General features: G+C 35.9%; 1 protein-coding gene across 1 annotated transcript in view; it reads right to left on the bottom strand.

The window, feature by feature from the left end:
• ADGRV1 (adhesion G protein-coupled receptor V1) overlaps window positions 1–25,236 on the bottom strand; it is a 506,890-nt gene that overhangs the window by 335,493 nt on the left and 146,161 nt on the right. Inside the window, exons 59-72 of the mRNA XM_077770967.1 lie at window positions 22,659–22,838; window positions 19,129–19,293; window positions 18,454–18,571; window positions 16,552–16,675; window positions 15,560–15,698; window positions 15,201–15,386; window positions 14,636–14,868; window positions 11,166–11,314; window positions 9,239–9,440; window positions 8,500–8,719; window positions 5,907–6,146; window positions 4,498–4,647; window positions 2,943–3,416; window positions 492–635 (exon numbers count right to left, since the gene is read on the bottom strand). Coding sequence (XP_077627093.1) covers window positions 492–635; window positions 2,943–3,416; window positions 4,498–4,647; window positions 5,907–6,146; window positions 8,500–8,719; window positions 9,239–9,440; window positions 11,166–11,314; window positions 14,636–14,868; window positions 15,201–15,386; window positions 15,560–15,698; window positions 16,552–16,675; window positions 18,454–18,571; window positions 19,129–19,293; window positions 22,659–22,838 — 2,724 coding nt within the window. The remainder of the gene's footprint in view (window positions 1–491; window positions 636–2,942; window positions 3,417–4,497; window positions 4,648–5,906; window positions 6,147–8,499; window positions 8,720–9,238; window positions 9,441–11,165; window positions 11,315–14,635; window positions 14,869–15,200; window positions 15,387–15,559; window positions 15,699–16,551; window positions 16,676–18,453; window positions 18,572–19,128; window positions 19,294–22,658; window positions 22,839–25,236) is intronic.

Genomic DNA, 25,236 nt, shown 5'->3' with positions numbered 1-25,236 from the left:
AAAATTCAAATATGTAGGGGCAACCAAGTTACAGGATCTTATCACGGGCATTTATCTCCATCAGCACAAATGTGCCACAATAAAAAGGCTCTCAAAATGAAAGAAAAATATTCACAATCTGAGTAAATGAAAAAGTCTGATATAGTAACTGATGTTTTGTTCTAATTTTAATTATTTAGCATAAAATATCTTAATATTAAATATTCACTAACAACAAAAAAACAACCGGAAATTTTTTTTCTGGGTGACAGTCATTTTAAAAATTCTTATATTCGAGTTCTATGAGACATAAAGTTTCTAAATCTCCAAAAATGTCAAAAATTGGCAAATTAGTTTCATAAAATCCACCTATAATCAATGCATCTACTTTGATATTGATTTAAGCAAATAACAAATCTTAACAAATTTTATGCCTAAGAATCTTTTTAGTCCTTCCTGTGAAAGCTGCCCTCCAGTGGTTCTAGAACTATTCCACACCCAGGACCCATTACCTGAGAATTGGCTGCTTTCTCAGGGACAGGAAGGACAGCGGATTTTGCTTCCTGCAGAATTTTTGGCATGCTGTAGAAACGCCCACTGACAAGCATCACAGTCACCAGTTGCAAGGTGAAATTAGAGCCCAGGGATAAGAAGACCTATAAACAATCAATATCAATGACTTTTTTAGTAGTAGTAAAAAACAAGTTTCAGAAAAAAATACTACATTTGATAGGAGTCATTGGCACAATGCCTCACAGTCCTTTCATACAGTTTCATCAATATACGCCTTTTCCCTCAGGTCATAAAACAAATCACATGTATGAAGAGTGTGGGGTGAATACCGACAGAGTGTAAAAAACATAAATTTGCAAATTCTCCATGTGTGTCCAAATGGCCTCAAGAATGATGAGAATCACAGAAGTCACATTAGTAATGAAATCATGTACCACAAGAATGAAAGAGCTCACTGGTGAAGAGTAAGCATCTAAAACCAGCAAAATTCACTTTCTGCTTCTTCACTGAGTAATAGCTAATACTCTAATGAGATTTACTCAAAATGGATAATGATTTAGGTATATTGATTATCTGAATTTGGGATAAATAAAAATTACTAACAAAATGTATTAGATTACCAAGTTTTAAAGTTTTCACATCTAATTAAATATGGGAAAGTCTGAATTTAAAAATTAATGTTACTCTAAAAGGGGATTTTTTTCTAATGTACAAAGCATTTTCCCACAGAAACATGGTTGTTTACAATGGATAAGCCTCATAACCTGGATAAGTTATCTTATAACTTGGACTATTACCAAAAACTCTGTACATTTTTACTGAATGAAAATATAACCATTTTTGTGGAGTTTGTTCTTCTTTTGAATACAATGTACCTAAACATACATCACAGCCCTCCAAATACCCAAAATGTGTACCCAGCTACTAGTTTCAAATGTTATTGTAACATGAGGATAACAGATGCTTCAATCATGTGATCAATCTTCATTTTTTCAAAGTGACATTCACCAAATATGACTCATAGATCAAGTGCTAAGGAAAACAGAAATAAATCAGTGTCCTCACTTCAAGCATGTGCCTCCCACCTCTCCTCTAAGGGTACACCCTTCCTCCACACAGTCCACTCGCTGGGCCATTAAGGTAGGACATGTGCATAAATCGAGGGTAGGATTTTTTTCAGTGGTCTCCTTTTTCCCTTATGCTCTGGATATAATGCATTGCTCTTTGAAAACTGGTATATTAGTTAAAAGAAGAAAATATGCATATAACTTTTGATTCCCCCAAAACTTAACTACTGATAGCCTACTGCTGACCAGAAGCCTTACTGATAACATGAACAGTCAATTAACACATATTTGTTAAGTTTTTATATATTATTACTGTATTCTTACAATAAAGAAAGCTAGTGAAAAGAAAATGTTATTAAGAGAATCATAAGGGAAAATATGTTTACAGTGCTGTACTGTATTTGCTGAAACACATCCACATTTAAGTGAAACTGCACAGTTCAACTCATGTTGCTCAAGGGTCAACTGTACACCATTCATCTTTTCAAATGAAAGGAAAAGAATACTAGTATCCTTCAAAATGTTCCAGGTACCATGCACTACAAGAGACAATCTAGGAGTGAGGTAGACCAAGGCTTTTATCCATGTAATATATATCACATATTTTGGATTTCCTATACATAGTCTGAGAATAGTTTTGTACTATCCACATGGCTTAGTAAAATAACATAATAATCAAATCTTCACTGTGGCAGGTCTTACTGTCAAATGAAATCTCACTATAAAATAAAACAAAGTTGGGGCGCCTGGGTGGTTTAGTCGGTTAAGCGTCCGACTTTCGCTTAGGTCATGATCTCGCGGTTCGTGGGTNAAAGCTATTCCTAGAGAAGCTAAAGGAATGTCCCCTAGTTTTCTTTAACAGAAATTAAAACTTGAATGCATTGAGAAGGTGATGTTATATAGACAGGTATAAGAAAATGTTTTGTTACAGAATTTAGGCACACTGTATTTTTTTAAAACTCTTCTAATTTGTCAGTGTGACTTAAAGAATCATATTCTGGTTAAGTTAATCTACCTCTCACTTCCCCAGCTTTGCAGTCTTTATTCTAGTCTTGAAAATTTTCAGACAGAGGAAATGGAGGTTAGATACAACAGAGTCAGGGCAATGAGTCAATTTCTCAAAGAACTAGAGGAATGTTAGGACTAAGTACTACATAACTGCCTGCTACATTTAAACCAAAATATGTTATTACCAAATGGGAATGTACTAAATTCATTTATAACCTGCAAATGTATCATCCAATAATTATTAGGAATTTATATGGCATTTTTATGGTTACATTTAAATATCTCAGTAAGATTTTCAGCTGATCATGAGATAAGCAGGGTTCTCCTGAAAGAGTTCTATTGGAATGATCAGGAAACTCAAGAAATGCTACAAACCTGACTCCTCACTGGCACCATGTCTACTTTATATCTGGCACCATCTTTGATCACCAGCTGCCTCTCTGTATTCTCAGAAACAACTGGCTGCTCCTTTTGGTCAGATGAAATCTGAAATCCAACAGCCACGTCTCCAAATGTTCCAGCAAGTCGAGTTACGTTGATTTGGATGAATCTACTAAGGTTCTGCCCTACCAGGACTGACTGGTAATCTGAATACAGAGCAAATACTCCATGTGGGTCATCATTTGCAGAAACAGAGAACTGTGTGATGCATTTCTCTGGATCCAGTTCTGCTCCTCCCTCTACAGAAACAAGCTGGATCACATAATCTTCTTCTATCTCAGGTATATCATCTGGTAGCAGATGCACATCAAATCTCACTTCACTCTCTCCATCAGCAATAGTGAAAAATCCTTTTGTAGAAAGAAAGTCTCCAGTAATATCAAACACACTGCTTATCTCCCAGTAAACCTAAAGTAAAAGGAAATAATCCAACAAAGTTACATAATTCGGTATATTGAATCAAAAACCTTTATATTTTCCTCTATAATATACAAAAAATAACTTGGAATTGTGCATCACTATATTCAAAGCCAGGCTCTCCAAACAGTCAGTCAGTGTAGAAAGTATGGAGGAATGACATTAACACCATGAAAGTATATAAACTTTCAGGCTATTGTATGCAATTTGCAGGACAAGATTACAAAATCTCATTCCACTTACTTCTAAAATAATAATATGATTTGAAGAGATTTAAAAAAGCAAAGTTAACTTTAGAATGGCAGTTCCATAAATACATTCTAGAGCTCTGAATATGTATTTGATAGGCATTTGGACCATAGACAATACTTGAAGGTAAAAAGCAAGTAGATAATCTGATGCTTCATACTGGACTTTGTTTTTGTTCACTTTTAACAAAAAGGGAATATCTACAAGATTTCAAGAATTAAACACTATTTTCCAAGAATTTTTGGATCCTTAACCATAAAGTTTCCACTGAAGAAGTACCAGTTAATCTCCAATATGTGAAGAGTTAAGTTCATAAAGAAACTTTGCAAAATATGTTCTGCTAGCAAACAAATAACCTTAATCTGTTAGACAAATATCCTGATGATTTACAAGAGCATCCCCATTTTATGTCAATATACATGCAAATGTAACCTCTTAAAAATCAGTTGGTAAATGAAAAAATTATACTGAGAAGTAAAGCTCTGAAGAATATATTAAGCAATTTACAAAAATCATTGAGGGACTTAAGTGGGAAAAATTAAACATTAGAGCAAACAAGAAAATACAAAATAATTCAGTCACACCCTTCATGACTAAATGTGAGGAAGATCTTTTCAATCTAAGCATAGCTGGATTTAGAAAGACAGCTAGAGGGTGAAGTTGGCTGGGGAACCCAAAGGTGCTGTAATGAACCGTCTCAGCTTCTCTGAAACTCATGTCGCTTCTAAAACTTTCACCAGAACACACAGTTTCTCTGCTCTTCACAACCACATTTGTTAGGCAAATTGTCACACTATTTAAAAATCAAATGAAAAAATGGTACCATAATTTCTCCAAAAATGCCCTTGACTCTTTTGACAAAGAAAGTAATGATCAGGGGCCCTTCCAGAGCTGATGGCTCTGAATAGGTCTTCTCAGATAAAGACTCAGGAGCAAACTGAACAACCCCATTTGGATCACCAAACTTCTGTATCTAAAAATAGAAAAAGCAGAGTGAATAATATACAAAACAGCTACAGATGAAATTACAGTATCTAACATATCAATATGCAGATAAGCAGACGAAATGAAAGAAACACAGAAATAACTCTTAAATATAATCTGCCTGGCTACCTGATTTTTCAAAAGCTTCTTCAGCACACTGATTGTTATCTAAAACGAGTAGGTTCTTATTCCCCAGGGGTAATGGGGATGTCTGGAGAACTGTAATTTGTAGAGTCACCAAAGGATAGTACCTCAATGCCTGAATCTGACTTGATTTGCCTCATGTTCGCTTCACTGAACCAGGCCTAATTGTTTAGTCAAACACTAGTCTAGATGTGGTTGAGAAGGTATTTTGTAGATGTGATTAATATTTACAATTGGTTGACTTTGAGTGAAAGAGATTACCCTTGATATTGTGAGTGGGCCTCACCCAGTCAGCTGAAGGCCTTAAGAACAAACACTGGAGCTTCCCAGAGGAAAAGGAATTCTGCCTCAACACTAAAATTTAGGAATCCTGTTTGAGTTTCCATTCTGCCAACCTATCCCACAAAATCCAAACATAAGATCATGACTGCAAGTCTTTCCTAATCTTGCTACCAGGGACTTGTCAACCTTCACAAACCTGTGATCAGTTTTTAAAATCAATCTTTCTCTCTTTTTGTTTTTCTGGAGAAGTCTGACTGATACAGAACCAGACTATTTTCCAAACTTAAAAAAAAAAAAAGAACACTTCTCTAGGTTTCAAAGTAACCTTGGGCCCCAGCACTTTCTACCCCTGATGGAGTAAATGGTTCATTCATATAAAATATGCTAAATTCAGATTTGATGCAACACATCATTGTGCTAATTGAACAAATACCATTCTTCCTTCCAACAATCTGACTTGTGACTGAGTTAATAACTTTTATGTACCTTCACGGCAAGGACATTCAATGTTTAGGATGATGTAACAAACAGCTCCTGTCTGAAAGTGCAAAAATATTTCCAAAACACCAAATTTTTTCAGAGTGCAAAATAAGTATTTATCACTATATGAAAGCCGCTTAAAAAGTAATTACCAATAATGAGGCTATAAAGTAAACTAATAGAATAACCAGAAAGTCTGGTCCACAAGAATTATTCTGACTTTATTTGGTTTTATGACATTTGATACATCATAAGCCCATGGAGTTTCAGCAAATATAAAATGCATTTTCTTATAAATTCATTAAATCCAAAATTCTGTGGGAAAAATAAAGTTGGACTTACTGTTATTGTAATATCTTTAGATCTGGAGTCTAATTTAGCTTCTCCTTTTACAAGTTCAAGTTTAATAATGAAAATCTCTTCAACTTCAAAGTCTTCATGAGGACAGACTGTCAGAGTGATGATTCTCACACCACCTTCTCCCTCTCCAAAATAGAAGGATCCACTCACTGGGTCCTCAATGTCTCTGTTCTGTGGTGGTAAGGCTTCCTGAGAATTGGGTCCTAATATCTTCCAGTTCACCTACAGGGTATTGTGTTTTTAATAGAGATAATCAATTTCATTTATTTATTTATTTTAAGATTTTTAAAAAAGTAATCTCTACACTCAATACGGAGCTCAAACTCACAACCCCGAGATCAAGAATGACATACTCTACTGACTGGGCTAACCAGATAGCCCAGAGAAAATTAACTTTAAACAAAGAATTACTTTGCAGGATATGTGGCATTAGAAACAAATGTATCTATATATGAAAATTATTCTACAATATATCCAGTGAATCCCTCATGTTTTTTTAAAAAATACTAGTATTGGACATGTGCCTGGGTGGCTCAGTCAGTTAAGCTTCCGACTTCAGCTCAGGTCATGATCTCATGACTCGTGAGTTCAAGCCCCACACAGGACTCTGTGCTGACAGCTCAGAGCCTGGAGACTGCTTTGGATTCTGTGTTTCCCTCTCTCTGCCCCTCCCCTGCTCACACTCTGTCTCTGTCTCAAAAATAAACATTGAAAAAAATTGTTTTAATTAAAAATTTAAAAAAAATAAAAACACTAATATTTACAAATATAAATTACCTACTTACAGGATATCAGTTTTCAATGATAACAATGTCTAATAAGCAGAGAAAAATAAGAGTACTTGGTAATTTGTTATCACCACAGGATAACAAATATAAAAGCACATATTTTATATACATACATTTTAGAGAAATATAAACTTTACAACTATGAATGCAACACTGTCCTGCTGTAAGCACAGATTCTTTCAATCAAAACTTATTTGAATAAGACAATAAAACCATGTAAAAAATCTTATGTGTGTGCAACTTCTTCCAAATATACTGAAATAAATTGCTAGTGTAAAACAAACACAACTTTTCTTAAATTACTATAAGAAACAAAATTATGTTCTCAAAGCATTTTTAAATATTTCTATAATATAAAGTTATATACTTTTCATATGCACAAGGAAAGAAAACTGGGAATTTCTCTTTGCTTCTTTTCTCCTTGATCAGCACTGGGCATGTAGTTGACCACTGCCTGTTTCTTGCAATGCTGCATCCTGTCTTTCATGGTCTTTAAGATATGTACCTTCCTAATTTCCCTCTGTCTTTACAACTCAAGTTTATTAGCTGGCTCTCCTTCCTCAGATAGGTCAATGCTGGCAGCCGAGGACTTCAGACTGTCTCCTTCACATCTTTATCTATGCTCCTTAGACCACACAGTTTCAAATGCCTCCATGCATGTCAGCAGCTTCTCACCTTCCTGCAACCACAACCCATACTTACATGTCCCCCTGCCTTCTACTTCTACTTCTACTTCTACCCCCCAAGCTTCTACTTCTCAGTAAACAGCACTACAGTTTAACGAGGTGATCAACTGAAAATGCAGCAGTTATTCTTCTTTCCTCTTTCCCTCAACCTTCACTAATCCAGTGTTTCCTCCAAAACACACTCAGTATCTATTCCCTCCTCACCATCCGGTCTGAGCCACTGTCATCTTGGCCCTGGACGACAGAGGGCAAGAACCTTCTAAATGCCCTCCCTGCTTCTATTCTGGCTTCTTGGCATTTCATTCCCCTCAGAAGAGTCATAAGTGAGCTACTTAAAATGACAGTCCAGGCACATCGACACCATTCCTCCACTTCAAACTCTTTAATAACATCCCGTTTGCACTTAGAATGCCCTTTAGTCTAGCTAAGAAGTGTCTCTGTGATCAAACACCTATTGACCTCTCTGATCTATCTTGTGCCACTGCCCCCACTAGCCAAGCCTTCTACCATGTGGAACTGTCCATAACTAAAACATGCCAGGCTTGTAGATACATACTTATCTTCTCTGCCCAAATGTTCATCCCTCTAACAATTACATGACCATCTCTTTCTTGGCATCCAGCTTTCAGCTTAAATATCACATGTCACCATCTAATCTAGAGTAGTCAACAGGTAACTCACGATTGTGTTTCTCAATTTTACATTCCTGCAAAGCACTTAAGTGCTATCACATAATTTTCTTTTTATTTGTTGGTTGCTCTAAAAACTAAGAGAACAGAGACGAGGTCTGTCTAGTTCACCAATAAGTATTCTCTGCGCCCAGAAGAGGATTCAGCACATGGTAAGCACTCAACAAATACTTGAACTAACACGTTTTATCAGAATTCTTCATTTTATTTCTAACTTGCTCTCAAGAGTTCCTGATGACAGCTATGCCTCATATATTTTTATGGACTTCATAGGACCTGGATGACATTTTAAACCTGTTAGGTAATTAATAAATATTATTGTGAATAAACAAATGGATATATTTGAATAAAATCCAAGTCCATACTCAAGCTATGAAAATTATTTTTAAAACCATGGGAAGAAGAACTCTACCTGAATTTCTCCCAAGAGTCCTCCAGTCCGCTCCAGCAGCAAGGATAAAATCATTGTGGAATTGGGGTTAGGAACAGAAATTTTGCTTTCATTAAGAAATCTTACAATGCCAAAGGGAGGGTCACTCTTGGCAATTGTGATTCTGCTCACTAGGTGGCGCCCAAGGACCGCTCCTCCAGTAGCTCCAACAAGCAAAATTTCAATGGGCTCTGCAAATTCACTGCATACCAAGAAGGAGCAATTCTGTGAGTTTAAACATATTAAAATGCTTCTAAAATCCAAATAACTAGTCATTTTCCAAATTGGTCATACATATTCAAGGCACAGCATTCATACACCAAGTGGTACAAAGAGGGTGCTTAGCTAAAAGCATCAATGATCAACTTCAATATTATATAACCTACAATAGTTATTAGACTTTCTTCCTCTCTTTTGAACTGCTTAATGCATTAAGGAAGTGATTTGCAGGATGCTTCTACATTCTGGTTAGATACTTCGAATCTAAAAGAACAAAAAATTATTGTTTCCCTCTATATGCAAAAAGTGACACAGACAATCCCAATGGTCTCCCAATCCCTTCCCTACCCCAGCACCCATAAAAGTTTCTCATGAGTTTCTCAATGGGCACATGTATAATCTAAAATTGTGTTATCAGCACAAAACACAGGGAAGGACTGGAACACAGTAATCGTGCTTTACATAAGCCCATAGTATTTCCAACATTACTAAATAGTATTACCTTTCATTATCATCAATGATGGAGATATTTATAAAACTTAAGTTCTGTCCATGCTGAAAGGTGACTGAACTGCCATGCAGTATATAATCCACACCGGCAGGAACTGCAGAGGAACTCTGAGAGATGAAATCAGCAGTCACACGGCCGTAAGTCCCCTGCAGCCTCACCACCGGAATCATGATCATTCCAATATCCTCCTCCACTGTAACAGGAATATGCAATTAACTGGTGGGCCAGACAAAGCCACTACCTTTTACAAGATTCAGTCAAATTAAACACAGCACTTAAATGTAACAGGAAATGCAAGCTCTCAATGTTCCCATAGTTCATTTATCACTTTAAAAGCTATTAGTGAAAATTTCAAGACTTACTGTTTATGAGAAATGTAGTTTGTCCTAAGTTCAAAGTTATAGTGAGAAGTATAAGTTAGAACTGAAATGACCTATTTAATCATTAGCACAGGAATTGTTCCTTTGTGTGCTATACACAAATAAATGATGCTTGCTTTCCAAGACAATGCTAGATAAACATGAAAAACCCTTAAATATATGTACTCAAAGAAAAGTATTCTGGATTGCTGCTGCATTTAGTTGAAATATATATAATATAAATAGCTGTGGTTCATGTTAATTATATCATATGGATGTTTCAGAAGTCCAGATGTAAATACAATTCTATTACATCTTGAGTTCCAATGAAATATAGATGAGAATTTGAAAATGTATCCTCAAAGTTTAATTTCAACTTAAAAATTCTTTTCAAAAATTTATTTCCTCTTCAGCTATGCTAACCACTGTAAATTAAAATATCACTTAATAGTTTATACTAGCTATGTTTACATTAACCAACAGTTCATACTAGCTACAGCTAAATAATACTGAATTTACATTAAAAGTATAAATATGCATTGCTCTAAATTCCCTCCAAAGACAACAAATCAAACAGAAATCAGTGAACCAAAAAAAAAAAAAATCTAAGTGCTTTATTTATTTCTTGGTACAAAAATGCAGCATGACTTTTACTAGCTGTAGACTGAAGTTCACAAAATAGTGATGTCTTCCATATCCGTAAAGTCAATATTAATCAATTCCAAAATGATTTCTGATGAGCTTTAAAAATGGCTAGACAGCCAATGAATTTGATGGAGGCAATGAAGCCAATAAATTAATTACAGCAAGAAGAGAACATGATTATTTGGAAAGGCATATTCATATTCTACCTTTAAATAAAATCAGAAAAGCAGCAACTTCTTTTACCCCGGGGAGGGAATATAGCCATAGATCCTGCATTCTGCTTCTAAATTGGGGGTGGGGGTGGGGAGACAGGCAACATTAGGCAGCTCCTCTTAGGAGCTGTCAGGAGATGGTATGAGTAAGTGCCCAGACACCACCTGCATCTATGGTCCAGTAAACAGTCATCTCAAAGTTGATTGTTACAAAGTGAATACTCACTAATTTCTGATCACAAAGGAAATTACCTCGTAAATTAGAAAGATACTCATGAAGATGACTGAAATCTAAATATTTCAATAATCCTAAGGTTAAATTGTTTTTCTAAAGCCTTGTTCCTTATCACTCAGCTTTGCCACACACGAGTTAGGTTCATACTTGCCAAAGAGAACTCAAAATATATTTTAAAAATAAAATACATAAACATATACAAATACATATAAATGTATATATGTAGGGTGAGCCACCTGGGTGGCTCAGTCAGTTAAGCATCCAACTCTTGATTTTGGCTCAAGTCATGATCTCACAGTTCATGAAGCTGAGCTCCTTAGGCTCTACACTGACAGGGTGGAGCCTGCTTGGGATTCTCTCTCTTTACCCTTTCCTTACGCCCACTGTCTCTCTCTTGAAATAAATTTTAAAAAACTTTTCTTAAAAAAGAAAGTAGTGGTAAATTTATAAGATTACTGAAAACTTACCTTCAAAGGCAGTGTATCTTGAGTCAAATTCAATGACACCCTCTGCATTATCGTTTTTCATTATTATGATTCGAATAATCGAGATGTTTCCTATTTCAGGAGGTTGATCTATCTGAAGTCCATTTTCTTGGATGGTAAAATCATATCCTCTTGCAAAGTCATAAAAAAATAATAATAAAAGAAAAGAAAATGAGTAAATGACTGTTCATTGAAATGTCCTCTGAGCTCCTGTAACTTACTCCTAGTAAGCATTTTTATACTTTTAAAGATCCCAACACTAAAATACTTTTTTTCCTGAAATGATGTCTCAAGTAAACTTCTGTGCTGTTTTCCAATGATCAGGCCTGCATGAAACCAAAATCAATATAAAGTTGTTAAACTTCAGCAATGAGAAAAACACCAATGGAAAATTGGGGAAAAGTTGTAACATGAACCTCTGGGTGAGGAACGTACTGATAAACTCATCCAACAGTGACGGGCCAAGGAAGAGGATGTACATGAAACTGTAGTGCACTCAGAGACGGGAAACCAGCTGGGCCACGATCACAGGGTTGGGATGAAAGGGTTACTTTAATTTTTTAATGTTTGTTTATTTTGAGAGAGAGAGAGCGAGTGAGTACAACTGCATGTGGGGAGGAGCAGAGAANGGATGAAAGGGTTACTTTAATTTTTTAATGTTTGTTTATTTTGAGAGAGAGCGAGTGAGTACAACTGCATGTGGGGAGGAGCAAAGAGAGGTGAAGAGAGAGAATCCCAAGCATGGTCTGCACTATCGCAGAGCCCAACGAGACTGCAGAGCTCGACATGTGGCTCATTCCTATAAACCCTGAGACCTCAACTTGAGGCAAAATCAAGAGTCGGACGCTTAACCGACTGAACCACCTACGTGCTGAAAGGGTTACTTTAAAGAAAAAGTGGGTGTTATGTCACTAAAGAAATTTCAAGCTATGAGAAAATATTTCTGTGGACACCAATTACAATCAATGCCTCTATTCTGTAATACACACAGTAGTTCACTTGGTTAATAATGTATTTCTGCTAAAGAAGTCACTTTTTTTATTGATGTTTCTCCCCATGAAGAAAAGTTTTGACCTCCAGAGTTTCATATCACTTTAATTCCTGAAGCTAAAAAAAAAAAAAAATGGCACAAAACCATTTCAGTCTTTTCTTCAATTCTCAAATTTTATTTACCTGGTGTTTTCATGCTATATAATTTCAAAAGGCTAAAAGCTGATTAAAAAGATTATTTGTAAGGCAACATTAGAACACTGGGGGTTAAAATATTAAATAAGAGTAAATGTTAACAGATGTCTGAGATGGACTGTAGATGACTGATTCCCTTAATCCTAAAGTGGGGAGTTTTCTAGCAACTAGGCAACATGAGATCATACTACTTTCCTTTGTTTTCTCAGAATTAAACTTAAGTAGGAATTGCTTTTTTAAAAGTATAGCACAGAAGGCAGAATCTACGAGTCATAGTTAGCCAATAACACAGATGTTATCTCCACACTTAATGATCTAATATGACAAATTTCACTTACTTCATGAAACAGCAAGCAGCTCAAATTTTAACACATTTAATGTAAGCTAAAATTCATTTCCATTGCCAGTTTTCCTTTTTTCAAATGGCCAGTAAGACGGCAGACATTCAGAATGACCAAAACTACCAAGGCCAGGGGCGCCCGGGTGGCTTAGTCGGTTAAGCGTCCGACTTTCGCTTAGGTCATGATCTCACAGTTCTTGGGTTCGAGGCCAGCATCGGGCTATGTGCTGACTGCCAGCTCAGGGCCTGGAGCCTGTTTCAGAGTCTGTGTCTCCCTCTCTCTGACCCTTCCCTGCTCACGCTGTCTCTCTCTCTCGCCTAGAAATAAATAAAACATTAAAAAAAAAAAAAAACTACCAAAGCCAAGCAACCACTTTCAAAATAAGAAGAGGGTCCTGCTTAGATGAACTGGCATCAAGACACTCCCATGACACTGCAAAAACATTGGTCTGGGATCAAGATGCCCCAGGAGGCCACTGAAGGTACCTATTTGACCAACAACAACAACAAAAAATGCCCCTTTACCGGTAATATCTGCATCTAAGGACAGATTCCATCCGGTGAGATGACCAAGATGAAGATGCAGAGGACCACTGTCATCCAGGGAGACTACCTCCACTACATGTCTTTGAGAAATGCTACAAGAACTTGTCTGTGCACCTGTCCCCATGCTTCAGGAATGCCCAGATCAGTGACACTGTCACAGTGGGTGTATGCCAGCCACTGATCAAGACTTGCACTTCAACAGGCTCAAAATCATTAAGGCTGCTAACACCAAGAAGCAATTCCTTGAGTTCTGAGATTAGACATCTTCTCACATCCCTGAAACAAAATGAAGTTGTTTTTCCAGTAAAAAAATTCATTTCCACTGCCAGACACAGAATGATTTCTGGGAAATTTAAGACTTAATGTGCACACAAGTCCACAATATTTTTTCCCAGTAGAACGACATATACTCTACCTAAGTCATACAGTGAAATATTTTAGTTGGAAAAAAGCTTTTAAAGCATGGCATTCATATAAAAGGTGCAAAAACATTTTCACGCACAAGACAAATTCCTTTGAGGTTCATATAAATGTAGGGGCACCTGGGAGGCTCAGTCTATTGAGCATCTGACTCTTGATTTCAGCTCAGGTAATGATCTCAGGGTTTGTGAGTTCCGGCCCCATGTCAGGCTCTGTGCTGACAGTGGAGAGCCTGCTTGGGATTCTTTCTCCCTTTATCTCTCTCAAGATAAATAAATAAACATTAAAAAAAATTTATATAAATATGAACATTATTCTAATTGCAGGTTTTGTGTGATCTGTCAGAGCACAGGTGCTCCTTGGGCTACTGAAACTGTGGGTATTTCAGCATGCAAAGGGAGTTTCGGCCCTTGTCCATCAAGTCTGCTCCCACTAAATCAGGGAGTGAGACAGACTCAATATGGTTAATTCTTGATCTTCAATAAAATCATGGTGCACAGTTAACAACTATCTTTGACCAAAATTTGTCCCCGCCTGGAAACTGCCAGTGGGCGAGCAACCACCTCACTCCTCCACAGAAGATTCTACGGCCTTCAGAAATACCAAGGAAAGAAATCACTCACTCAGCCCCTTCACGGGTATAGAGATAGAGGGAAGGGAAAGTAAATTCCACCACACCAGCTGACCTGTGACCTCCATTCCCTTGCCAAATTATTGCAAGCCCATGCAATGTTCTCTGACAACCCAGAGTGAATTCTCACAACAAAAACAACATACTTTCAACTTTCAGGGGGAAAATATATTTTATAATACTGCCTAATTAACATTCTTTATCATAACTTCCCTTCTATGTCCTGTCCCACTGTCACATAAATCTGAAAAAGAGCAAGTTCAGTATTAATACCTACACAACATATTCTCTCTCTCTCTCTCTCGCTTCCTTTTTCCTAATTTTCTTTACCTTCCCAGGAGTTCCACCTTTGTAATTACTAGAGAAAATTCCTCTGGGCCTTCCGGAAGACCATCATCAAGTATTTCAACCTGCACACTTTTTGCCATCTCCCGTGCTTCAAAGAGGAGGTCCCCCACCGCAGGGATAAAGTCGAAGCCAGCCTCTGCTGTCCCACTCACAGTCTCATACCAGAGTCTCACGGGGCCAAATGATCCACCTGAACGGATGACTGGGATGTTCACCTATACAAGAAGCAGTTTTTATTGGATCTGGATGTTTAATCTACCAGACAATACTTAATTTTTATCATTTCTAACCAAAGATCCTATGTTTACCAGGGTTATGTTAAGATTATATAGAAATATATAAAATTTATAGATTATATGTTAAAATAATGATTTTAGGAAATTAACCGTTTGTGAAAATGACAGAATATGAACAAGGAAACATTTTGTAAAGATCACTCACACTATAACTTGCCACATTAAGTCTTAATATTTAACTTTGCAAAAAAAAAAAAGTCACTCACTAAACTAAAAATGATATTTAAGATTTTAAGCATTTTACACTCTACCCTTTTGGCTTCTTCTGACACTCGGAGTTGCTCATGTGAAAAGGAGAATCGGCCATAGGGAAAGTCACTGGCCACCACTATGATACTGGCAGTGCTGCGGGATTCACTCAGTATTCCCCCCTCACTGACCCCTGTGAGCTGAAACTCATAGAAGCTCTTCTCCTCAGGAACGTCATCATTCAAAGCCTAGAGAAGGACATAAAGAGCCATTAACAGTAGGATCTATAACATTTAAGAAAAATATCTATCATGTAACCAAGAAACTCAGGGATATCAACCACCTCCGACCACCCCACCGCCTACACACTTACACGCACACACACACCAAAGGGTGTAATAGAAACCAGTAATATTGATACCTGTATTATTACAACTGCTGCAGACTGTCCATCTCGCATGGTCAGCTCTCCTGATATTTCGGCAAATTCTCCCATAGAAGGAGGGAATATTCCCCAGTACACAGTGACTTCCCCCCAAATCACTGAGCCACGAACGAGGCTGTAATATACAGAGGTATAATCAGGACATATTTGTTGAAGTAATTTTTCCTAAATATAACTCCTAAATATTTTCTGTGTCTCTCAACAATAGTACAGGCAAAACCCATATTCTTTTAAGGGTATTTCAAAGAAAGGATTTATAGGCTTTTCATGTAATATACAAGGTACAAAATATTAATAGTCAAACACAGTTCTCTTAAAAAACAGCACTTGATACACGAAACACTAAAGGAAAACTATCAAAAAGATTAAGTATTAAACTCAAATTCAGTTGTTTCATTGACAGCTATCCCATACTTCATGACAAAATTTGTAATAATCAATATTGCCTATGATACTACTACTTTAGTTACATATTAGGCCCTAATTTTAGAACACTTAGAATCATAAAATGTTTGATCCAGAGGATTTTCAAAGGAATGATTTTGTAGCAAAGACACAGCTTACAGAAGAAGTAACTCTCTTATTTGACCTGGTTGGTTACAGAACAGGGCGAAAGCATCAGTTCTCCTGATGTTAACTCAAGGTGCTTTCCTTGTCATGGGTTGTGCAAATCACCCAAGTAGCAGTCATGATCATTAGATGTCAAGATTGGTGAATATGCAATCATATGATCAGTACATTTTGTTCAAGAAATTTTCCTAAATATTCTTCATGATCTAACTTCAAAATAGGCCAGGATAAGTCCTTAATTTTTACCAAAAATTTTCTCTACTTTCCATGGGATGTTACTAAAATAGAAAATGTTGATGCTTGAAGAATATGTATGTAATGAAAACAGTGCACTTATGCATAAAAAGGCATAAGTTCAAAATCTCCACCTAAGCAAAGAAAAATTATGAAGCCCTTACCTGATGATAGCAGTACCATTATACTTTCCAGAGGGTTCCCCAATGAGGACATGCCTAGATGATGGAGCAATCCCAACTTCTCCTGATGTTCCCTTATCTCCCCGAATGATTATCGATGCGCTACCTGAGTTGAAGATGATACATGACATGTATTCACTTACTATATGCCTGGCAAAATTCTCAGCACTTTACATACACTAATCTTGTGAGTCAATGGTCATGACGATCATCTAAATTAGGTACTAATATTATCCTCATGTATCTTCATTTTACCAATGAAATTATTTAAGTACAATGAGGCACTCAAGACTCTGAGGCAATCATATTTTAATGAAAGGGGGCAGGAGAAAGTGGGCAATAATTCCACTATCACTCTCACGATAAGCCAGTACTCTTCTACCATTTGCATTAATTCACTTCTGCAATAACCATTTTGCAGTTCATTCCAACTTGCTATATGGCAAAAGTAAGAATTCTAGGGGTATTTTTTAATTTTAATCTTCTGACTCCACAATTTGTTTACAAGAATTTAAAAAAATGAGTCAAATATTAATGGAAAGAAAAATTACAGCAAGTAATGTGAGTATTCATATTATCATTTAGTAGTAAGTTGAAGGAAATTGTTTCCAGAAGCTAATATTAGGGTTTTATTAAACAAAGGACTGAGTTACTATACTCTCACTTTCTTTGGCAATGGATTAATAACACCAAGAGTGGTCTGTCATGTCCAAGTATGCCACAGTTCAAAATATATTATGATTTTTTTATATCAATAAATAAATCATCCTCAACCATAGGTATATTCTTATTCTTATGTCTAGTCGATATGACATCAATCCAACATTACTGTGATATAGACAACTGAGCTAACTTAAGATGTATGGAAGAATACGGTGTAATCATGATTCCCTCAGAGGTTTTTTGGAAAGTACTCTAGAGAAAAATGAGAAAAGAATAAACTACCTTAGGTACATACAGTGATATTCTACAATTTTTTGAATCTCTTTGGCCTGGAATTCTGCTTCTTTAGCCACAGACCAACTCCATAGGATGGAGCTGCTGATGGCAAAAAAAGGGCATGTACGTCACTAAGCTTTCATATCAAAGTTGCTGGGCCATTTTTTTTTTTATGACTATTACTGTCTGTACCACAATGCAAGCACTTTAGAACCATTGATCCTTCCCCTCCAGATAAGAAACAAATTTTCATATGGACCATAGACAAGTAATAATTATGATGCGTGTCTCTGAAATGTCAAAATATCAAAGTAATCACTTTCAGATGAAAATAAACATAGCTAGGCTGAAACAGACATAATATGCTAATTTTTAAAGCAATATTTTATTACAAATAAAGCCATATGTGGCAATTATAAATACATATAGAAGGATATGGGTTATCAAATCCCACTATCAACATTTCAAGTACATAATTCCAAACACATAACATGCACATGATAAAATGGGATAACTCTGAACATGTTCTGAAGCCTGCTACAACACAGCAATTATCCATGTAACTAAGTGTTTTTAGTTTTTAATCTAATTAAAGCTTTTTCTGCTATATCCTTTTGAACACTTACATGGTACTCTGTTATATTTAGCCAGTCTCCTATTCATGGACCATTTAGGAAGCTTCCATATTTTATTTTATAAACAAAACTACAACAAACATCTTTTAAAAAATCACACAGCGAAGTATTAAAAAGTCTTTGATATATGACTTTACTAATATCAGGTATTAGACTCAGTTTCAAAAATTCTTTGGCTGTCAAGTGGGAAACCTTATGTTTCAGCAAACATTTTAGGAATTATGAAACCTAACTTCATAACTACTCATGATTTGGTTCTGTTTTCCTTAGTATCTACTTTTTAATTTCCAAAACTGTGAATGTCTCTTACCTTTCATTGGAGATATTTCTATCTCATCAGTTGGCATCAGCTGAATGGTAAAGCGCCTGTCCTCCTCCAACACAGTATCATGAAGCGTGTGCAACACAATGGTCTTTTGAGACTCTGTCTACAGCAAATGAGAAGAAAAATAAATTTTCTGGATTGATCAAAGCCAAATTTTGAGTGTTCTTATAAGTAGAATAATGTTTATGCCCATAAGCATTTTTTCAAGTGTGTCTTTTTGTACCTTAGAATTATGAGTTGCTTCTAGAACAAATTACTATGTAAAAATTAGCTCTGGCCATAAATCCTATTTAAGTTTTTAACTGGAAAGTGGGAAATTAACATAACCTATAAATTGCCTAAAAATCGACGAAACTCAGTATCAAATTTACACAAGGGTTACAGAATGGGTGGAAATGGGGATAACTCCCAAATTTCCAGCTTGATTAACGGGTTTTACCCTCAGATCAGGAGAGGAAAGGTTGAGGGATGGATGCAGTGTCTGAGATTAAGTTAGATTTCTGACATCAGGGGTGTGTGTGATTTTCCTCAAAGGTGCATATGATTTCAAATAAATTCCTAACACAGTAAATACTATCATATGAATTCAATAAGCAGTACTGTGGAAAAAAACAAATATAAGTTCGAGAAAAACTACAGGAGTCCTGATGCTGACTATACCTCATCAAAAAGAAGTGTCCCACTCAATGGCCTGAGATCATTTTTAGCTGTCTCGTCTATGGTCCACTGAAGTCGAACAGCTCCTTTTCCTCCTAGGGACCGGACAACTGTCAATGTCACATACGAATCAGGGTCATCAGACAAAAGAGTTTCATCAACCATTACCTAAAAGAAAGAAAATCCAGTAAGGTGGAAAAAAAAAAAAGCAGGAAAAACAAGGAAAAACAATTTAACAATCTTATTTCTATTTGCAAAAACTGCAACTTTTCAACTTAGAACTCTGTTCATGCCATGTTACAATCATGTGGCAGAAAAAAAAAAATGCTTCACCAAACCCCATTTCCTTTTTGTCTTTGACACTCTGCTACTTGGCATTTCCTATCCTCTCTTGCAATCAGGTGGAGCATGTGACTGAATTCTGGCCAACAGAACACATGGGAAGTGAAGTATGTTCCTAACAGTCTACATCAACTTCCCATAAAACATTCCAAGTTCCTTTTTTCTCCACATGCTGGGTGACCAGTGAGGACTCCCAGGACTCAGAACAGAGTCAAAAAGGAAAGAAGTCAGTGCCTGAGATGCCAGTTGGACAAGAGATGTCCATAAGACCCCAGTAGGACCACAGATGCAGGGCTTCTGAAAGAAGAAAAAATAATCTCTTACTATCTTAAGGAGGTAAGATTTAGGGCTTCTTTGTTAATGGAGTCAGGCTCCCCACATAATACAGACTGCCAAGTATCCTCCTAATTATCTGTAATTTGCCAATTTTAGTAAGTCCAAATTTATTTGTTTTATTTTTTAAATTTATTCTCAAGTTAGTTAACATACACTGTAGTCTTGGCTTCAGGAGTAAGTCCAAATTTAAAAGAGGTTTATAATAACCTGACAGAAAGGGGGAAAGGAAAGTCAATATGTTAATTTACCTCTACTATTTATTTTTTACACAAGTTCCTTATTAAGAAACTTGGTTTGACTGAATTGCATATACTGACCTGGGGAAGCCAAGTCCAAATTGAGCCTATAATATCCACCTGTTATGTAAATACAAAAATATAAAACAATGCTTTCCATTTTCAAGACAGATACCTAAGTGCCCAATACAAATCTGTTTTGCTTTTTTTCATGAGGTTTTGTACTGGTTCCAAGAGCAGAGATTAAGAGCCAACTAATATTTATTGAGCTTCTTTTTTATTATTTATTTATTTAATATAATTTATTGTCAAATAAAGTATTGAGCTTCTAATATATGTCAACCCTGGCATATACATTATCTTATTTAAGCCTAACAGAAACTCTAAGAAATCTAGAGGATGGGTATATACACATATATGGAAAAGAGAAGCCTACTCTTCTGGTTCAGATGTTCTGACTCCACAGCCAGTGCTATTCATACCACTCCTCTGAGAACAAAAATACTAAATAAGAAGCAAAGTGAGAAAGAAGTTCACTATAAACTTATCATTCACATAGAAGTCCTTTTTGTTTTCATAGATAATAACATAGTTTAGGTTTCACAAGGAGATTTCTTGAACCCATGCTATTGCCAGGGTTTTGGTATAGTTACCATATAGCCCTCATGAGCAATTTATTTGTTCTGACAGATTTATACTAACAATCTTTCCTCAAAACCATTCAGTTTAAATGTAATCTGTGTCATCTAATAATGCTAACAATGTGCATTATTGTGCGAACTATATGCACAATACTGTGTATCTTAGATACATGTTAAAACCAAAATTTTGTGTTATCGAGAGCTTTTGGCAGTAAGAAACACAGAATATAAAAAAGTAACCACAAGGGCTGAGCAACAAGCTGCTGCTGATAGCACTAATGATAAAAATAGCAATTGACACCTACTACGTGTATGACCCAGTTGTAAGTGCTTTACATATATCAATTCATTTACTCCTTACAGCAAGACTTATGAGAAATAACACAATAGGAATTGGGTGACCTCACTCTCACTTTTAGACTGCAAGACAAATTGGAAACTTGAGGTTATTACAGTAAGGTATGAGTTCTCAGGCCAAGGGTGCACTAAAGTTTACACGAGTAGTTAAGATAAAATAAACGAAACTTATTTATGAATAGTAATATAACTCTTCATTTTCCCTAAAGAGAAGCTTATACACATACCATCTAATGCCTAAAAGTCCAAAAGCATGACAAAGTTAAAGGCAAACATTTATGTTAAGGTTTTACCACCAAATGAAACCCTGAACCTTTTACCCAACCTCAGAAGCTAACAAACATGTTATAAAAATTAAATTACATTTATATAGATTAAAATTTTTCTTTTTATATATGCAAAGAAAAAAGCATAGATGGAAATAAAAAATATTAATGATGTCCATATCTTAGGTTAATAATATTATGGATGCTTTTTATTTCCTTCTTTATACTAATAGTTTTATGTTTCCCAGACTTTTCATTTTGCTTAAGAAACATTCATAGCCACTCATGCGAATGTACCACTCCATAACAAACACTTCTGCTTATTCCTTTCCCAAGAAAGAGAGTCTCATAAGGCTACAGCAGAAGTGTGTCCTGTCCCTCTCATGGTTCCCATTCTATTATGAAATTGAAACTTCAATAATCTAATCATTAGGTGATTATTAGGGTTTACTTAAAATCTGGAGCATCTGCTCTAGGAAGGAAGCCCAGCTCTAACGGGCAAGTTGTAAGTCTAGCCTTTCATCCACAAAACAGTAAAGATAATAAGCACTGAGAGCAATCTGTTTATTATTTAAGATGATCTATTATGAATTACTGATGACCTATAAGTGATCCATTAAAGGAAAAGGTGACCTATAGATCCAGAAACCTTGTGTACATCAGAACCATCTAAATATAATTATGATTATTTCACCATGGAATTTCCTTTAAAGGAAATGGTCTTAAAAACAGTAATATAAAATCATGTAATAATTATGATAGAGTTTTAACAATTTTTTAATATTTAAGATGTAGAGCTAATTTAGCATTAGTAACAAAATCTAGCTGCATAAATGGTTAGGTTTTTTTCTCCCTTAGCAAATAGTAATTGGCCTCTCTCTTGCAGGTACCAATGGGAAGTAAGAGGGAGGAAAGAAAAAATACAAAGAAACACTTCAGCTGGGGTGCTGTGGTGTTTTGTTCAATATAAGACAAAGTACCAGAAGGGTGGGCAAAATAAATCCCTCCCCAACTAAATGTATCCTAGGGTGTAACACTTAGATCCATGACAGAATCTTGCCTTGTGACCAGGATGGTGGTTTAGAGCAAGACTGGCTGAGAACACAATGTATGGAAGAAAACTAGATCGTGGTATCTGATACCCAATAAATAAATGCTCCCCTTAGTAACTGCCTGATTTTAGATGACTCATTACTGTCAAACACAGATTAGAGGAATGGCCCTTAATTCAACAGCCAACAGATTCATAAGCGAGAGCTATAGTTTTTTAAAAAATGAAAGATACCTTTCTTCTAAACTTACAAAACAAATTAGCTTAGGGAAAGCCACCTTCCCCCCTGATATATTTAACTTACAGTCTTTTCTTCAAATCCAAATACTCCAAATGGGGAATCATTTTGTGGGATAACAACAGTTACCACAACATCATCACCAAGTCTGCCACCTCCAGCCACCCTGATTAAGGAAATATTGAATGCCTCCATGAGTTCAAGTTCAGCATCATCAATTATGGTAATTTCTATCACTGCAGTAACCTACAAAAGAAGGAAGAAAGAAGGAAAAGGAGGGAGAGAAAGAAGAGAGGGAACAAGGGAAAGGGAGAGGGTAAGAGATAAGGAGGATATAATGTAATAGCGATTTTTGATAACATATATTTAAACTTTTAGTTGACAAAAACATAGTACAAAAAAGTATTTTTTGGCCTGTTATGTTCATAATACTACTTTAAAATCACATATATTATTTACTATTTCGAATCAGAAATTTACAGTCTATTATTTTCAAAATAAGGGAATTACATATGTAATAAAATATAGTGTTATTCATGTACACAAAAACCAATGAAGCCTGATTCTTGAACAAAAATACTTAAAGAGACATACAGGCTCTAATTACCATTGTGCAAATATAAACCTTAGCATATTAGCATTAATATTACATGACATACAATGGTACCACAGAAATTACCATTGTCTTTGCCAGTTAGAACAAACCCCTCTGGTTTCAAATATCATTCTTACAATGTTAAAGAAAGGCAGGCAGGAAGAAGACTCAATTCTGCTGCTCTTAAATGTTTGTGATCGGGATTTCATACATTTATCTGGGTCTATGTTAAACATTTTTATAACTTATAAGTAAGTACAACTTATACAACTTATACAACTACAACAGAAGAACTCTCCTCTAAAGAAATTCCAGGAAGAAGTGACAGCAAAAGAATTGGTCAAAACAGATATAAGCAACGTAACAGAACAAGAATTTAGAACAACAGTCATAAAATTAATTGCTGGGCTTGAAAAAAGCAGAGAAGACATCAGAGAAGCTACTGCTACAAAGACTATGGAGCTTAAATAGTTGTGATGGATTAAAAAATGCTATAAATGAGGTGTAAAATAAAATGGAGTCATCCAATGCATGGATCGAAGAGGCAGAAAGGAGAATAGGTGAATTAGAAGACACAATTATAGAAAAAGAGGAAGTGAGAAAGAGAGATACTGATCCAGGAGCACAAAAGGAGAATTCAAGAACTGAGTGATACAATCAGACAAAACAATATACATATCATAAGAATTCCAGAAGAATAAGAAGAGAAAGGCACTGAAGGGGTGCTTGAACAAATTAGAGCTGAGACCTTCCCCAATTTATGGAAACAGACATTGAAATCCAAGAAGCCCAGAGAATTCCCCTCAGACGTAACTTGAATCAATCTTCTGCACGACATATCATAGTGAAACTGGCCAAATATAAGGACAAAGAGAGAATTCTGAAAGCAGCTAGGGAGAAAAGGGCCATGACATACAAAGGGAGACATATCAGACTACTTGCAGACCTCTCTACTGAAACCTGGCAGGCAAGAAAGGAATGGTAGGAAATCTTCAATGTGATGAACAGAAAAAAAATGCAGCCAAGAATCCTTTATCCAGCAAGCCTGTCATTCAGAATAGAAGGAGAGATAAAGGTTTTCCCAAACAAACAAAAATTGAAGGAATTCATCACCACTAAACTAGCCCTACAAGAAATCCTAAGGGGGACTCTATAAGAGAAATGTTACAAGGAACACAAGGTACCAGAGACACCATTACAAGCATGAATCCTAGAGAGAACACAATGACTCTAACCCCATATTTTTCAATAATAACACTGAATGTAAATGGACTAAATGCTCTAATCAAAAGACAACGGGTATCAGAATGGATAAAAAAGCAAAATCCATCTATTTGCTGTCTGCAAGAGACTCATTTTAGACCTGAAGACAGTTTCAGATTGTAAGTGAGGGGATGGAGAAATATCTACCATGCTACTGGAAATCAAAAGAAAGCTGGAGTAGCCATACTTAAATCAGACAAACTGGATTTTAAATTAAAGGCAGTAACAAGAGATGAAGAAGGGCATTATATAATAATTACAGGATCTATCCCTCAAGAAGAACTAACAATTATAAATGTCTATGCACCAAATTCAGGACACCCAAATACATAAGACAATTAATCACAAACAGAAACAATCTTATGGATAAGAATGTGCTAATAGTAGGGGACTTTAATACTCCACTTACAGCAATGGATAGATCAACTAGGCAGAAAATCACTACGGAAACAATGGACTTGAATGACACATTGGACCAGTTGGATCTGACAGATATATTTTGAACTCTACATCCTGAGGCCATGAAATTCACTTTCTTCTCAAGTGCGGATGGCACATTTTCTAAGATAGATCACATACTGGGACATAAAGCAGCCCTCAATAAATATAAAAGAACTGAGATCATACCATGCCCACTTTCAGATCACAATGCTATAAACCTTGAAATCAATCACAGGAAGAAGTCTGGAAAACCTCCAAAAACATGGAGGTTAAAGAACACCCTACTAAAGAATGAATGGACCAGTCAGGTAATTAGAGAAGAAATTTAAAAATAAATGGAAACAA

This window comes from Crocuta crocuta, unplaced genomic scaffold, assembly GCF_008692635.1.
Source record: "Crocuta crocuta isolate KB4526 unplaced genomic scaffold, BGI_CrCroc_1.0 scaffold196, whole genome shotgun sequence".
NCBI lineage: Eukaryota > Metazoa > Chordata > Mammalia > Carnivora > Hyaenidae > Crocuta > Crocuta crocuta.
The sequence above is the reverse complement of the archived record's forward strand: the minus strand, read 5'-3'. Positions and strand labels throughout refer to the sequence as shown.